We start from the raw sequence: 16,539 nt of genomic DNA on the forward strand, positions 1-16,539 counted from the left end.
CTGGTTCTGAGAACTGAATGACTCCTGCTTAGATCTTGTCAAATTAGTATTTGTCTTAGGCATGACTCCTCTTTTATTATTTTATTTTTCATATCATTCCTGATCCCTAATCCCATTCCTCTCCCCACCACGGATACACCCATGTGTTTGATATGAGTCCTGTATTCTTGAAAAATGTATCTTGTTTTAGATCATGTACATGTGTTTGCATTATACATAGTGTATAAAAGTATGAACTATATAGATTGTGCAATCTGATGTATATATTTCTAGTTTATTGCTATTAATCTCTATAGAATAATGTGCATTCACCACATTTTCTTTATCTTTTCCCCTGAAACTGGACTTCCAGAATGCCTCACACTCCCTTTCACTTTCAGGAAACCTGTGATAGATATACTCCTATGTGTCCCCCTAAAATTAGCCCCTCTTCTTTCCACTATGTCATGCTGCTTCCTATTACATGCTTTTTGAGAAGGTTATTTGGGATGTAAGAAAAGCTGACTTCTATGTTCATGGTACAGTTTAGATTGCAAGTATTTTAGTCCTTAAAAAGATTAAAATATATGTGGAATAGGTAATTTCATTGATGTTTCCAAAAGCTGCCACATAGGCAGGGCGATCTAAGTGAATTATTTTATTCCATTGATGCATTACATTCCATCAGTGGTAACTTAATGCTTTAAAGCATTCACTAGTATATTTGTTCTGACTTTCTTCTTTTAGTGAGTCTATTGCTGTCATTGATATGAAGTGCTATATATCATAACATTGTAAATGATTTATACATTACCTTAATGGTTGTCAAAGTCAGTGTTTTAGTCCTTAAAACCAGTATCCCATTAGTAAATATTACAAGCAAATAGGAACTATGCTTTGTCATAATTCATATTTGATTTTCCCACTCCTACAAGAAAATAACATTTTGTGACTCCGGGAGAGTCACAAAACATGTAGGACCCTTAAGAGGAAGAAAATATACTATATGGTTGTTATATTTGTTATTTTGGGCTTCTCATTTATTCATTCTCTCAACCTCACTCTCTGACTTGTATTACTATGGTATCTTCATATGGCATGGAGAACAGACTAATTATGTTCTTTAGAACAGACAACAGTGGTATAACGTGAGGCACAGCATCTGGTACTCTCAGCCCTCCCTCGTCAGTGCTAATCTAGGTTTGGTGGGGCTCTTGGTTGTCCAAATATTTTTTGTTACCACAGATCCATCTTTATTTTCTCTTTTGCTTTTTTGTATTGTGATTTTATTTACCAGAGTCACTAATCTCATATTTAGCTTGTTCCTTTTCAACCATCAACTTGAAAAATGTAGACTTACTCCCAGCTATTTACCTGCTTTTACTCATTTATTGAATTAAGATTCTCACCATCGATAAACATCTTTTGTGTGCATAGAGATTTATTTATGTGAACACACACATAATATAAATATGTTTATATTTAAGCAGTTTTTATCAGAAGAATAATTGAACCACATTACCAAAATTTGAAAAATAAAAAATATTTAAATTATCCATATTTTTCAAATTCAAATTTAACCATTTTTACTTTTTGTGTATTCTCTTCTAGTTTCTTTTCCTATGGATTTCATGTAGTTTATAACCATATTTTATACACACTATTTGTATGTCTTATGTCTCATTGAACATTTATGTAGCATAAACATTTTCTGCTTTGCCACCTATTTTTCATAATGAACACTTTTAATATCTTTGAAGTATTCTCTAGAGCAGCACTACCCAAAAAAATATAATACGAGCTACATATACAATTAAAAATTTCCTCATAGCCTTATTTAAAAAGTAAAAAGAAACTGGTAACATTAATGTTGATAATATATATTTTATTTTTCACTTACAGTTGAAATTTAATATTATATTATTTTCAGCTGGACAGCATAGTGGTTAGACATTTATATAACTTATGAAGTGATCCCTCTGATAAGTCTTGCACTAACCCAACACCATATATAGTTATTACAATATTATTGACTATATTCTTTAAACTGTACTTTACATCTCCGTGACTGTTTGTAACTGCCAATTTATATTTCTTAATCCCTTCACCTTTTTCACCTAGCTCCCAACTCTCCCACCCCCTCCTATCTGGTAACCATCAGTTTATTCTCTGTATCTATGAGGCTGTTTCTGTTTTGTTTGTTCATTTTGTTGTTGTTGTTTTTTAAATTCCGCATATAAGTGAAATCATATGGTATTTTTCTTTCTCTGTCTTATTTCACTTACCATAATACCTTCTAGTCTACCTGTGTTATTGCAAATGGTAAGATTTCATTTTTTATGGCCAAATATTTCATTTTATATATGTACCACATCTTTATCCATTTGTCTTTTGAATGGAGTATTTAATCCATTTACATTTACAGTGAATATTGATAGGTGTGTAGTAATTGCCATTTATTGTTTTCTGGTGGTTTTTGTAGCTGTCTGTTCTTTTCTCATTCTTCTTTTCTCTTATGTTAAATGTTGGTGACTTCCTGTAGTGTTGTGTTTGGATTTCTTTCTCTTTATTTCTTGTATCTCTCTTTTAGATTTTTGGTTTGTGGTTACTATGTACTTCATATATACCAAGCTTTCTTATAGCAATCTATTTTAAGTTGGTGGTCGTTTAAGTTAGAACATATTCTAAAATCACTATCATTTTTACTCATGCCTCCATGTTTGTTTTTGTCATTATTTACTTCTTTTGTGTATATGTTTGTGTGTATCCCTTAATTTACTGTTGTGATTATACATGATCTTCCTAATTATGCCCTTTAACCTTTGTAGTAGCTTTAGTGTTGGTTTAACAACTGCTTTTATTATGGTTTGCCTTTGTCAGTGAAAATTTTTTTCTTTGCAATATTTTCTTATTCACATTTTTTATTTTTTTCCTTCGTAAAAAAGTTCCTTTAACAGTTCTCATAATACCAGTTTGTTGGTGATGAACTCCTTTAGCTTTAACTTGTCTGGGAAGCTCTTTTTCTGTCCTACAATTCTAAATGATAGCTTTGCTGGGTAGAGTAATCTTGATTGTAGGTCCTTGCTTTTCATCATTTTGGATATTTTGTGCCACTCCCTTCTGGCCTGCAGAGTTTAAGTTGAGAAATCGGCTGATAGTTTTATGAGAGCTTCCTTGCAGGTAACTAACTGCTTTTCTCTTGCTACTTTTAAGATTCTTTGTCTTTAACTTTTGACACTTTTATTATGATGATTATGATGTGTCTTGGTGTGGGCTTCTTTGGGTTCATCTCGTTTGGAACTCTGCACTTCTTGGGCTTGTATGTCCATTTCCTTCTTGAGGTTAGGGAAGTTTTCCATCATTATTTCTTGAAATAGGTTTTCAATCCCTTGCTGTCTCTCTTCTTCTCTGGCACCCCTATGTTGTCAGTGTTGATATGCTTGATGTTGTCCCAGAGGCCCCTTAAACTGTTCTTATTTTTTGGATTCTTTTTGCTGTTCCGATTGGATGTTTTCTGCTACCTTGTCTTCCAAATCGCTGATTCAGTCCTCTGCTTCATCTAATCTACTGTTGTTTCTCTTTAATGGATTCTTTATTTCAATTATTACATTCTTCATTTACAACTGATTCTTTTTTGCTGTCTACTTCCATATTTATATTTCCTATCTCTTTGTCAAAGTTCTCACTGAGATCATCTGTTCTTCCCCTAAGTTCACTGAGCATCCTTATAACTAGTGTTTTGAACTCTGCATCTGGTAGATTGCTTGTCTCCATTTTGTTGAGTTATTTTTCTGGAGCTTTGTTCTTTTCTTTCACTTGGGACGTTTTTGTCTCCCCACTTTGGCTGCCTCCCTGTTTTTGATTCTATATATTAGGTAGATCTATGTCTCCCAGCCTTAGTAGACTGGCCTTATGTAGTAGATGTCCTGTGGGGCCCAGTGGCTCAGTCTCTCTGAATCAGGTGCTCCAGGTGCATCCTTTGTGTGGGTGGTATATGCCCTCCTGTTGTAGTTGAGCCTTGATTGCAGCTGGCATATTAGTGGTTGGGAGACTTTCAGAATAACTGTCTGTGAGGACTGGCCACTACTACAGTGAACAAGCTGTTGTATAGGGGCTGACTCTGTAGAGTAGGATTTGCTTTAGCAGGACTCTGGTTCTACTGAGTCCACCTTTTGGGTGTGTTGTTTATAGCACTAACTGGGTGGTGCTCTGGTGTGGTCTGAAGCCGGCCATCAGGTGTGTTGGTTCTGGGGCTTCTTGGGAGGAGCTCTAGTGCAGAACAAGTCCAGCTACTGCCTGTGCCTAGCCAAGGGTCACCTGTTGGGAGTTACAAAGTGATCTGCAGTTGATAACTCTGCCTGTGCTGAGCCCCTGGATTGGTTATATTGTGAACTGAGGCCAGCTGCCACTGGTGCCAGACTTGAGGCTGCTTGGCAAGAGATGCAGAGCACACCAAAGCCAGCTGCTGCTTGTGGACCTTTGAGAGATTATAGGAAAGTCTGCAGCGCAAGCTGAGGCTAGCTGCTTGTGAGGAACAGCAGCTGAAAGAGGTTCCAGTGGTGCTCTAGTTGAGTAGGATGGGGCGGGGGGGTCTCAGAGAATTACCAATGTGGAGCAAGAGTTGTGTTATCCAGATTAATGGAGAGTCAAGTTTGTCGCTTGCCTGTGCCTATCTCTTTGCAAACTATTTTGAGGCAGGGCTCAGAAAAAGAGCAATGGTGCCCCTCCAACCCTCACCCTGAAGCCAGACAACTCAGTTCCTCTCCATATGTCCCTGGCACTTTTGAAGGTGCTATCTCTTCACTGGAGCTTGGAGTGAGTTGTTTGTGATGGAGTGAGTCTGTGTAGGCCCATTAAGAGGACACCTGGATCTCCGGCAGCCTTCCATTTCACCCAGACTGAGTCCCTACTGATTTCAGAGCCAGCTGTTATGGAGACTCCTCTCTCTGGCACTGGTGTTCCAGGCTGGTGAGCCTGGTGTGGAGCTGGAGCCTTTTGCTCCTCATGGAGGACCTCCATAGCTGACATAGCCCTCTCGATTCTTAATTGTCACATATAGGTGTGAGAACAGCTCATTTAGCATCTGTACTCCTCTTACCAGTCTCAATGTGGCTTCTTCTTTATATTCTTAGTTAAAAGAATTCTGTTCAGCTAATCTTCAGGTGGTTCTCAAGGGTGTTTTTTCTGTAATTTAGTCGTAATTTTGATGTGGTCATGGGAGGAGGTAAGCCCAGCATTTACCTACTCTGCCATCTTGACAAGAAGTCTCAATAGTGTATTTTATTTAACTTAATATATCTAAAATATTTTATTTCAATAGGTAATCATATAAAATTTTTACATTTAACATTCTTTTAATAATACTAAGTCTTTAAAATGAGGTCTATTTTACATTTATGACACAGTCAGTTCAATCACTAAATTGATATGGTCTCAATGAAATTTAGTTTTACCAAAACAATAAAATTGTGTTTAGGAGAAAAATATTTTGCACTATTTTTGTTTTTAAATTAAATTCAGTTCCACAGTCACAGTACACATTGCATGTGCTTAGTTAGCTACATGTAGCTTCTTACATTTAAATTATAATTAAATAAAACTTGAAATTCAGGTCTTCATTTGCACTAGCCACATTTTAAATGATCAATAGCCAGATTTAGAGTAGATTGTGTGTGTGTGTGTGTGTGTGTGTGTGTGTATGCCAGTTCTTATGTGAATTGAACATTTACATTGTTCAAACGTTAAATGTTAAATGTTCAAATGTAATTGAACATTTACATCGTTTCCAGGTTTTCAATGGAATAAATAATATACTGATATGTTCATGAATGTATATTTTCTCACATTTTGGATTATTTCTTATGGTAGACTCTCAGAAGTAGAATTATCAGGTCAAAGAAAATGAATTTGTTTATGGCTCCTTGTGTGTATTTTCAAATTATTTTCTAAAAAATAGTGTCAGTTGTACTCCTACTAATAGCATTAATGTATAAATTTCACCAACATTTCTTCATCATTGAGTACTACCATGTTTTTTCTTAAATTGCTAGAGAGGAATTTTTGTGTATGTATTTATTTACTTGCATATTTCACTTACTCTTAATGGAATGCTTTTTCATGTTCTTGGCTCATTGTCCTAATATTTGTTTAATTTTTTATTTATTATTAAAATTCTTTGTAGACTAAATATATTAACCCTTTGTTATATTTACTGTAGACATTTCCCCTGGTCTTTGTTTACTTCCTCCACCCCCTCCTGGGATTGGAAGACAACCAACTGATGGTTTTAATTTTTCTATAGTAAATCTTTAGATAATCTTCCCTCTCTAGACTTGAAAGTCATTCCCACTCCAGAAGTTTGATATTTACTTCTATTTTATTACAGACTGTCTATGTTTTTAAAAAAGAAAAAGAAAACTCTAATCAAACTGGAATTTATGCGGTTCTATATTCCCAAGAAAAGAACCCAAATTACAAGTTCTTAACCTTCAGTCAAATTCAGTGCTTACTCATTGTATATACATGAGTCTCAAGGGATTACTGACTCACTCCTACTGCCACTGCATGTAAAATTTTATGCACTTGTGTATTGACATAAACCCAAATAGGTTAAAATCCACTGGTATGAATATTTTAAAATAATATGATCTATTTCTGCCCTGTTATATTCTGATCAGAGTAGTTTTCTAAACAAAAACTTTTTCTTTATCACTGCAAATTTACAATTGACTATTACAGGGCATGGTAATGCTACATAGCTTTATTTCCTTTTGATCAATATTCTTATACTTCCAAGATTATAAATACCTAAAATTTACATATCCATGTACACACACACACACACACACACACACACACACGCATTACAGACCCCTATTCCTCGGATAATTTTTTTTAACCAGAAACCATTTATTTTCAAACTAATTTATTATTTCTCATAATCCAAAACTTTTTGTGAACGCTAGCCTCAGATCATTGTTAATGGAAATAATAAAAGAAGTTTTGCTCTTAGATAAAGACAATTAAAAAGAACCCCAAATGATGACACTGATTTAAAGTAAACACTGGTAAAGAGCAAGAAAAGCAGTTCTTTACCTTTCCTTTAGTATATTAAGCAGCTTAATTTCTTACATTCACCTGTGTTTAAACTCCCCTGAGAAATCCTTAGAGTGGTTGAGTGACAAATCTATGTATTTGAAATTTCCAAGCTTTAAGTCTGGCTCTGCTAAAATGGTTCTTTGGGCTCTGCTGTAATCTTTCCCTATCACTCCCACTCTTGCCTTTTTGTTTTGGTTTCCATTTTAATGGATAAAATTGTCTTGCTTCACTCTCAGTTTTGATTAATATTATCCAACCTCTATGTGTTAGAATTCACTTTGCTTTTAGTTGCTCATAAGGACAAAGAGTAGCAGAGTTAATGTGTAGACTGAAATCCCTATTTTTAAAAATCACAGATATTTCTTGATTATATAGAGTATTTTTTAAAGCTATAGTTATATAAACTATTGGCCTGTTTTTATTGCAAACCTGACACTTGAAAAAAAGTTTTTATAATAGTACTGTTTTTATTTTCAGTGATACTACAGTCTGGAACATGTGGCCTAGCAAAGGATATAAATCTAGGAAGAAAAATTATGGTTGGCATCAATTTTAAGTCTTTGCACTCTAACAGAGCACAAATCCTAAATTGTTTAAATACTAAATATTTACTTAAAGAAAAACAAGAGACTATTCAAAAATTGAATTAATTTAAATTGTGAATTTGCCTCATTTAAAAGCTTATATATTTTTTGTATATTCTTTATAAAATTTACAAAATGCAAGTTATACTGTCTACATCACAATACTCTTGTGTTGCATTTTAAAATAAAACACACATACAACATGCACACATTTGGAATGAGGCCAAATTTAGACTCCAGGGGCATACTGTTCTGTACCGTAAATTACAATCAGATGTATTTTAGCATAGATCAAATTTTCAGTCTGAAGTTGGTGAGAAGCCTAATTATTTGACCAGGTTACTATTTATGTAGACCATTCTATGGCTGTCTGTGGTTAATCCACAGCTGGCAGAATGCTAGCTCTGGGAGGTTTTTATTTCATGCTGGAACACTTTGGGGAGAAATGGTGGTGGGGGGCTTTAAAATCTCCTCATTAAATGAAAGACTAAAAAGTAAGTACATACATATCACTATGGAGACAAGATGCTATATAAACTGTTCGTTTTAATTTTCCAAGTAACAGAAATAGCAAAGGAAGCAGCTTGAGTGCTTATAGTTTGCAAGTGACATGGTAATTGGTTAAAAAATTAAGATAAAAATATTTAAAAGATAATGTTACTTAAGACAAAGACTTGTTACCTTTTATAACAATTGAATATTGGTATAAATTAATGGATTGGAATTTTTAAATGATGATAAAATATTGTTATTGTGATAGGAAAACATTTTTATTAGAATTTTATTAGCCATACTTTAAAATAATAAAAGAACAGTATAATGTAAAATTCTCTCAATATCTCAGGATTTATATGGGGAATAAACCCTTCAAAGATGAATTCCAGTACACATACTTCTGCCACAATTTTTTTTTTTTAGGATTCTTTTAATATTCAGTTTGAAAATTGAAAATAATAGAAAAACATCTTTTTCTTTTTAAACTTTCTAAAATTTGCATCATGGAAGTGGTTAGTCCCTTAGTTGAACATGAATATTTCAATAGCTTTTTTTATAACTTTTAAAAGAAGTTTCCTTTAGATTTTCAAAGTTACTTCTTCCATGTATAGGCTAGCTCTTCTCCCTTCTGGTTCCCATTGCCCTCACTTCCTCTGGTTCCTTACTCTGTCTTATTATCTTCCCTCTCTTGCTTCTTCATTCTTCTATTTCTCCACTAGATACTTTTCATTGAAAAGCAAAAATGCTCATTCTTTGGTCTTTCTTTCTTAAAAACAACTCTCCACTCTTCTTCCCCAACTAAAATATCTTTCTGCTCTTTTCTTCTTTATTGGCTACTCGAGCTAGGAGCATTATCTCTAGAGTCATTTGAACCTAACCAAGCTTCATCACATATAAACTGTATGACCTGAGGGATCTTTCTTTTTATTTTTTTTAAATTTATTTTATATTTATTTATTTTTGCATCTTTATTGAAATATAAGACAATTAGTTGCTTGTATTTACATTGTACGATTCAATGAGGTTTTTTTCACTTAAAGTTGGCATGCAATAATATACCAGTTTCATTTGTATAGCATAGTGATCAAAGATCCACATAACTTGCAAAGTGATCACCCCACTAAATCTAGTGCTCCTCTTCCCCCTTACATATTTATTACATTATTAACCATCCTCCCCATGCTACACTCTACATCTCCATACCTATTCTGCAAATATCCATTTGTACCTCTTAATCTCTTTGCCTTTTTTTGTCCCCCCAACCCCTCTTCCATCTAATGTCTCTCTAAATATTCTCTGTATCTACGAGTTTATTTCCACTTTTGTTGTTGTTTAATTTCTTCTTTAGTTTCCACATGTACATGAAATCATGCGATATTTGTCTTTCTCTATCTGACCTATTTCATTCAGCACAATACCCTCTAGGTCCATCAAGGCTATATCTTTTTCCATCCCCTTCCTTTTAGTCTGTGTGTGTCTTTTGATCTTAAGCGAGTCTGTTGTAGGCAGCATATGTAGGGATCTTGTTTTCTTATCTATTCAGCCACTCTATCTTTTGGTTGGAGTGCTTAATTCTTTTACATTTGAAGGAATGTAGTTATTACCAATCTTTATTCCTGTTTTTGATACATGTTTTTTTTTCTTCTTAAGTCCCTCCAACGTTTCCTGTAATACTGGCTTGGTGATGATAAATTCCTTTAGCTTATTTTTGTCTAGGAAGCTGTTTATCTGTCCTTCAACTCTAAATGATAGCTTTGCTGGATAAAGTATTCTTGGTTGGAGATCCTGGGTTTTCATCACATTGAATATTTTTTTGCCAAGCCCTTCTGTCCTGCATAATTTCTTTTGAGAAATCAGCTGCCAATCTTATGGGTGCTCCCTTGTAGGTAACTACTGCTTTTCTTTTGCTGCTTTTAAGATTCTCTTTTTTCATATTTAACCTTTGGCATTTCAATTATAATATGTCTTGTGTGGGCCTCTTTGGGTTCATCTTTTTGGGACTCTCTGAGCTTCCTGGGATTGTATATCTATTTCCTTCACCAGGTTAGGGAAGTTTTCCATCATTATTTCTTCAAATAACTCTTCAACTTCTTGTTTTCTTTCAAGTACTCCTATGACATGGATATTTTTACATTTCATTGTGTCCCGTAGGCTCCTTAAATTATTACAGTCTTGGAATCTTCCTTTCTTGCCATTCTGATTGAGTGTCTTTGGCTTCCTCATCCTCTTTATCAGTGGTTCGATCCTCTTCTTTATGCACTCTGTTGATTTCCTCTAATACACTCTTCATCTCATTTCTGACTGCTTCTCTGTTATAATTTCCATTTCCATGTTTATGTTTTTTGTTGCTCTATTAAAGTTCTCACTGAATTCATCTACTCTTCCCCTAAGTTAATTGAGCATCTTTATAAACAGTGTTTTGAACTCTGCATCTGTTATGTTGCTTGACTCCATTATTTCTAGATCTCTGTTCTTTTCTCTCATATGGTTTCTGCTTCTTTGTCTTCCAATTTTGGCTGCCTTTCTGCGTCTGTTTCTATTCATTAAGCAAAGCTCCTAAGTCAGTCTTATTAGCATGGCTTGTGTAGTAGGTGTCCAGTGGCACCTACTGAGAGAAGTTCAGGTGCAGGCCAAGATTAGCCCGAGGGAGCCTGTGTCCCTCCAGTTCAACCTGTTAAGATTCAGCAAGCAATCCACAGATGCTGTGCTTCTAGTTACCTCAAGAGGCCATGCCAGAAATCGAGGTCAGTTGCCACCAGTGCGAGTCTTGGAGTTGGTTCAGCAAGGAGCACCAGATTCGCTGAGGATACAACTGAATGTGGCTTGGGTGGAGCCCTGAGTTGGGTGAGGCAGAATTTCAGGGAATCCTCTGGGTGAAGTAACCTCTGCTATCCAGTTTGATGACATCTCAGCTATGGTGGTGCTGAGTCCAGACACTAGGAGAGGGGAGGGCTCAACAGAGGAACAGTGGATACTACCAGCACTTCTCTCCAGGAGAGAGCTTCATCTTTGACCTTGCTCCAACAACTCAGTGATCCTTGTAATTCCCTGGTGCCTCCCGAGCAGCCCACTCAGCACTGGCTCTCAGATCAAGCAAGTCCCTACTTTGAAAGTCTGCTCACGGACACTCCCCTTTAAGAAGCGTCTGCCGCTGCTGGTTGCCGTAGCCTCTGTCCCAGTCAGCTATTTGGTACCAGGCAGCCTCACATTTTTGCCCGCTTCTACCTTCTACCGTTTCAGGGCAATTTCTTATTTCACTCCCTAGTTGTAGTACTTCTGTTCATCTAGATCCCAGGTTGCTTTGCTTGCTGTTTCCTCCATGTTCCTGTCAAACTTGCTGTTTGCTCCATGTTCCTGTCACAACTCCATGTTCCTATCGCAAGAGGGATGAACAAAGCCTATGCCAATTTTTTTCCAAGTAAAAGGTTCTTAACCTAGTGCCATAGACAGTGATTGGCTCTAACACACAATTTAAACAAAGATATAATGTGGCTTTCTGGTTCATAGCAATACAGCAACAAGGAAACAACTGTACACAGGATAATCCAGAGCCATACAGCCTGATCTTTGCTTGGTTGCCGGTAGAGATGTTGGAACCAAAAGGGCAGAGGCCAGGCTTTTTGCCCTTGGAGTAGGAAAGCAGCTATTCTTATTCCAGGCAGACTGTGTGGCCTTGGACTAGTTACTTAACCAATCTGAGTCTCAACTTTCTCATCACCAAAAAGAAGATAGTTGTGTGGGCCTCCCTGTGTGGCTACACTCTGCTGAATTGATGTGAGGCAACCATCTCATGCATGATAAATCCTGAGTTTACTCTATTGAAAACCCTCAGCATCCAGCAAGCTCCTTTGGCCTGAGACTGACGTAGAGGCTGCCTTAGGCCCCTGGGGTCCTTAAGTCTGAGGTCACTTCAATTATCCCACATTCCAGCCTTCAGGGAAGTTACTTTTCTTCATGCTACACTTTCTTAGCTGGAGACCCTGCAAGGCAAGACCCTGGGAAGCTATTCTCTGCCAGGGGCCCTGTGGATGCCAGTTGCCTTGCTGTAAGTCATCACCTCTCACTCTGTCGGCTGCTCTTATCTTTCGGCACTTTAATTATGATGATTATGATGTGGGCTTCTTTGGGTTCATCTTGTTTGGGACTCTGTACTTCCTGGGATTGTATGTCCATTTCCTTCTTGAGGTTAGGGAAGTTTTCCATCATTATTTCTTGAAATAGGTTTTCAATCCCTTGCTGTCTCTCTTCTTCTCTGGCACCCCTATGATGTCAGTGTTGATATGCTTGATGTTGTCCCAGAGGCCCCTTAAACTGTTCTTATTTTTTGGATTCTTTTTGCTGTTCCGATTGGATGTTTTCTGCTACCTTGTCTTCCAAATCGCTGATTCAGTCCTCTGCTTCATCTAATCTACTGTTGTTTCTCTCTAATGGATTCTTTATTTCAATTATTACATTCTTCATTTACAACTGATTCTTTTTTGCTGTCTACTTCCATATTTATATTTCCTATCTCTTTGTCGAAGTTCTCACTGAGATCATCTGTTCTTCCCCTAAGTTCACTGAGCATCCTTATAACTAGTGTTTTGAACTCTGCATCTGGTAGATTGCTTGTCTCCATTTCATTGAGTTGTTTTTCTGGAGCTTTGTTTTTTTCTTTCACTTGGGACGTTTTTGTCTCCCCACTTTGGCTGCCTCCCTGTTTCTGATTCTATGTATTATTTGGGTAGATCTGCTATGTCTCTCAGCCTTTGTAAAGTGACCTCATGTAGTAGGTGTCCTGTGGGGCCCAGTGGCTCAGTCTCTCTGTTCCCCTGTGTCAGGTGCTGCAGTTGTGTCCTTTGTGGGGGTTCTATGTGCCCTCCTGTTGTAGTTGAGCCTCCGTTGCCATTTGCATGTCAATGGAAGGAATTGACCAATGGGCCATTTGATTGTGAGAACTTGCTTGTGAATACAGTGGAAGAGCTGTTGTGTAGGGGCTGACCCTACAGAGCAGGATTCACTTTAGCAGGGTTCTGGTACCTGCTCAGTCTGCCCTTTGGGTGTGCTGTCCTCAGATGCAACCCTGCGTTGTGCTCTGGCTCTGTCTAAAGCTGGCCACTTGGCATGCCATCCCTGGGGCCTCCTGACATGAGCCACTAAGTAGTGCGCAGATGGCCACTTCCTGACCTGGGCTTGGAGATACCTCAAGAGGCCAAGCTGTGAACTGAGGCTGGCTGTTGCTAGTGCGAGGCTTGGGGCTGCTTAGCAAGAGGTATGTGGCATGATGAGGCTAGATGCTGCTTGTTTGGGGTTTGTGAACCTTGAGAAATTTTAGGAACGTCCATAGCAGGAACCAAGACAAGCCGTTTGTATGGAAAAGCCACTGGAAGCATCCTGGGTGGGCCCACAAGTTAGGTGGAGCGGGCATCAAGGAATCACCATGGGGTTGCGAACAGTTTTAGGTTGATGAAGATTTAGAAAAGGCATCTACCTGCATCTGCACATTGGTCGAGTGAGCGATCGACAAAGGAACAGTGGCTTTTGCAAGCACTTCTGTATGGACAAAGCTGCCCCTCCTGCCCTTGCCCCAAAGCCAGACAATTCAGTTCCTCCCCATATGTTCCTGGTGCCATTTGAGCTGCTGGCCCAGCACTAGTGTTCAGAGCAAATAAGTCTGTCAGCGAGTAAGTTCATCTGCAGAGAGACATCTGGTACACCAGCAGCCCTGCATCTCACTCAGCCACAGTCCCTACTGGTTTTCATAGTCAGAAGTTGTGGGGACTTCTTTTCCTGGCACTGGATCTCTGAGATGGGCAGCCTGGTGTGGGGCTGGAACCCCTTGTTCCTCTGCGGGGACTGCTGCAACCAAGATATTCCTGCCTATTTTTAGCCACCACACATTGGTATGTGGCCAGCTCTTTCTGCATCTCTGCCCCTCCTAACAGTCTCCATATGGCTTCTGTATATCTCTAGTTATAGGACCTCTGTTCAGCTAGACTTCGGGTGATTCTTTGTAATCGTTGTTCTATAGTTGTGATTTTGATGCGGTCATAAGAGGAGGCAGCAGAATATTAACCCACTCCACCATCTTGACCAGAACTCCCCTTAAGTATCTTCTTGAAATTTCCCATGGTGGACTTCTCTTTTATCATTTCTATTGTCTTCATTTGCCTTCCTCTTGTTCTCTCTTTTCCTTTCTTCTACCCACTAATGTTTGTTTTTCTCCATTCTGTCCTTTGCCCTCTTCTCTTTCTACATTTTAAATTGGTAATTTTAAATCCTTTTTACTATCACCTTCTGTCGTGGCCTTTCTCCTGAGTCCAACTTTGAGATATATATTACAGGGTCCCTTAACACCTCAAGTGTAGTATAACTACAACTAAACACTATCTCCATCTAAGCTAGGTCTTATTCTGGACTTTCCTATTTCTATTAATGGTAGAACCAGATTCAAAATCTCAGTCATCTTCTGACTCTTTTATCCTTTGTTTCCCACATCTTATACAATTGCTAAATCCAGAATGTAATACTCTTAGTATCATTTCTCTTACAGAGCCAAATTCAGGCTTCAATTGACCGTTGATGATTTGTTGCTGTCCAGACAACAAGTTCCTTTAAATTTTCTTGCTAACTTATTACTCTTTTCTTTCAAGGAAGACTTCATCCATCTCTACCCCATTTAATAGACTTCTAACCTGACACTCAAGGCCCTTTGTGTGAACTTAGTTGGGCTTTCTTTCCAACTTCATTGTATTTCCCTTTATGTGCTGTTTCATTCACTTGTGTACTGTTTAAACCAATATCCTATATAAGCATCCATGTTTTTGTTTATGCTTTCTTCCATTTAGGAAGCAGAAGCATATTTTTTAAAGACTTATATCAATGTTTAAGATATAGACAAATAGTATTTTAAAATATAGCTTTTCTGACATAAAATTTTAATTTAAATATTTTTTATTTCATTACTGAATTTTCTCTAATTCAGAATCTTTCTAAAAAATTCAGTTTAGATGTTTCATAATATAACAAACAGTAAACTAATTTTATTTTTAAACTAATTTTATTTTTTAATAAATATGTCACCGATAAGAATACACAGTGTTTCTAAGAAAATAGAAGGATCCAGTCCGCCTTTATTACTGTTTCTTTAATTTAAACATAATTATTGTCTTGAATGAGACCTTTAAAATATGTTTTCTGATGTAGATTTCCAGAATTCTTTCAGTATTGAGTATACAAATCTAATATGAAATAATGTTATACTCTGACATAATGGCACATATTAAGCATATAGTATTGAAATGACAAACTTTTCTTCTTATCGAATGTTATTTTCTGCCTTGCATTTTATAACTGTATTTTTAAATTTGTATTTATATATAGGCTTTTGTTTTTTTGTATGTATTTCTTTTATTCTCACTGAAAGTGTCTCTGGGGAAATTGCATTTCTAATTTCTCCTCCCTTTTGTCTTTATCCAGGGCTTTTTTCTTACAGTTTCACCAGAGTCAGTGTTAAAAGTGGCTCACCATGCTTCTGAGAACAATAGAATTTTCACTTTGAATCTGTCTGCACCATTTATTAGTCAGTTCTACAAGGAATCATTGATGAAAGTTATGCCTTATGTTGACATACTTTTTGGAAATGAGACGGTGAGTTACTCTTTTTTTTAAAAGTACCTGGATTTTTTGGTTTCTGGTTTGCATATAAGTTTAGAAATATATAAAGGGAAACAAAATATTTCATAAATATGTTTGAGAATTATGCAACAAAACTACCTCTTTTGGGCCACTCTAATTCAGTATTTTCAATATTTTCTTCAGTATGTGTTAATTTCTACATAGTAAAAAAAATGGTTTTTTAAAGAGTTTGGTTATTGAGTTTTATAATTTACATACTGTACATTTCTGTGAGCTTTTGCAAGTGCATGGTATCTGACATGTAACCAGGACCACAATCAAAATAAATATCACTTTCATCATTCCTTTTCGTTCACTCTTTCCTCATTCTGAGCCCTTGAGATCAAATGATATGTTTTCTGACCAGTAAAATAGTGTTTTCCTCTGAAATTTTCATGGATTAAGGTAAGAGACATATAGTCTAAAATGTTTTATGTTAAAGTTAAGTACCTCTTCATAGTGTGAGTTAATTTAATAAATTATCAGTAAATGTTAGTATATTGTAATTGTTTTAAACTTCTTTATTAATACTAACATTTTTGCTAATATTTGTATGTTATATTTGACAGTGATGAATGGAACTTTTGTAGCTTTTTACTTTTACCAAGAATATACTTTTATTCTAAATTAGAATAAAATAATTATTTTTCTTATTTCGTATTTATGGCTTTTGTTTAGCCTGTAGAATTTAAAAATCCGTGAGACAGAAAAAAAAAGAAAGCGAGAC

General features: G+C 36.5%; 1 protein-coding gene across 3 annotated transcripts in view; it reads left to right on the plus strand.

The window, feature by feature from the left end:
• Window positions 1-16,539, plus strand: part of ADK (adenosine kinase) — a 450,870-nt gene that overhangs the window by 298,606 nt on the left and 135,725 nt on the right. For all 3 annotated transcript variants that reach the window (XM_039872158.1, XM_039872157.1, XM_039872159.1), the window contains exon 7: window positions 15,615-15,785. In XM_039872158.1, the coding sequence (XP_039728092.1) occupies window positions 15,615-15,785 (171 nt within the window). The remainder of the gene's footprint in view (window positions 1-15,614; window positions 15,786-16,539) is intronic.

This window comes from Pteropus medius, unplaced genomic scaffold (genome assembly GCF_902729225.1).
Source record: "Pteropus medius unplaced genomic scaffold, Ma_sr-lr_union100, whole genome shotgun sequence".
In the NCBI taxonomy this organism is placed as follows: Eukaryota; Metazoa; Chordata; class Mammalia; order Chiroptera; family Pteropodidae; genus Pteropus; species Pteropus medius.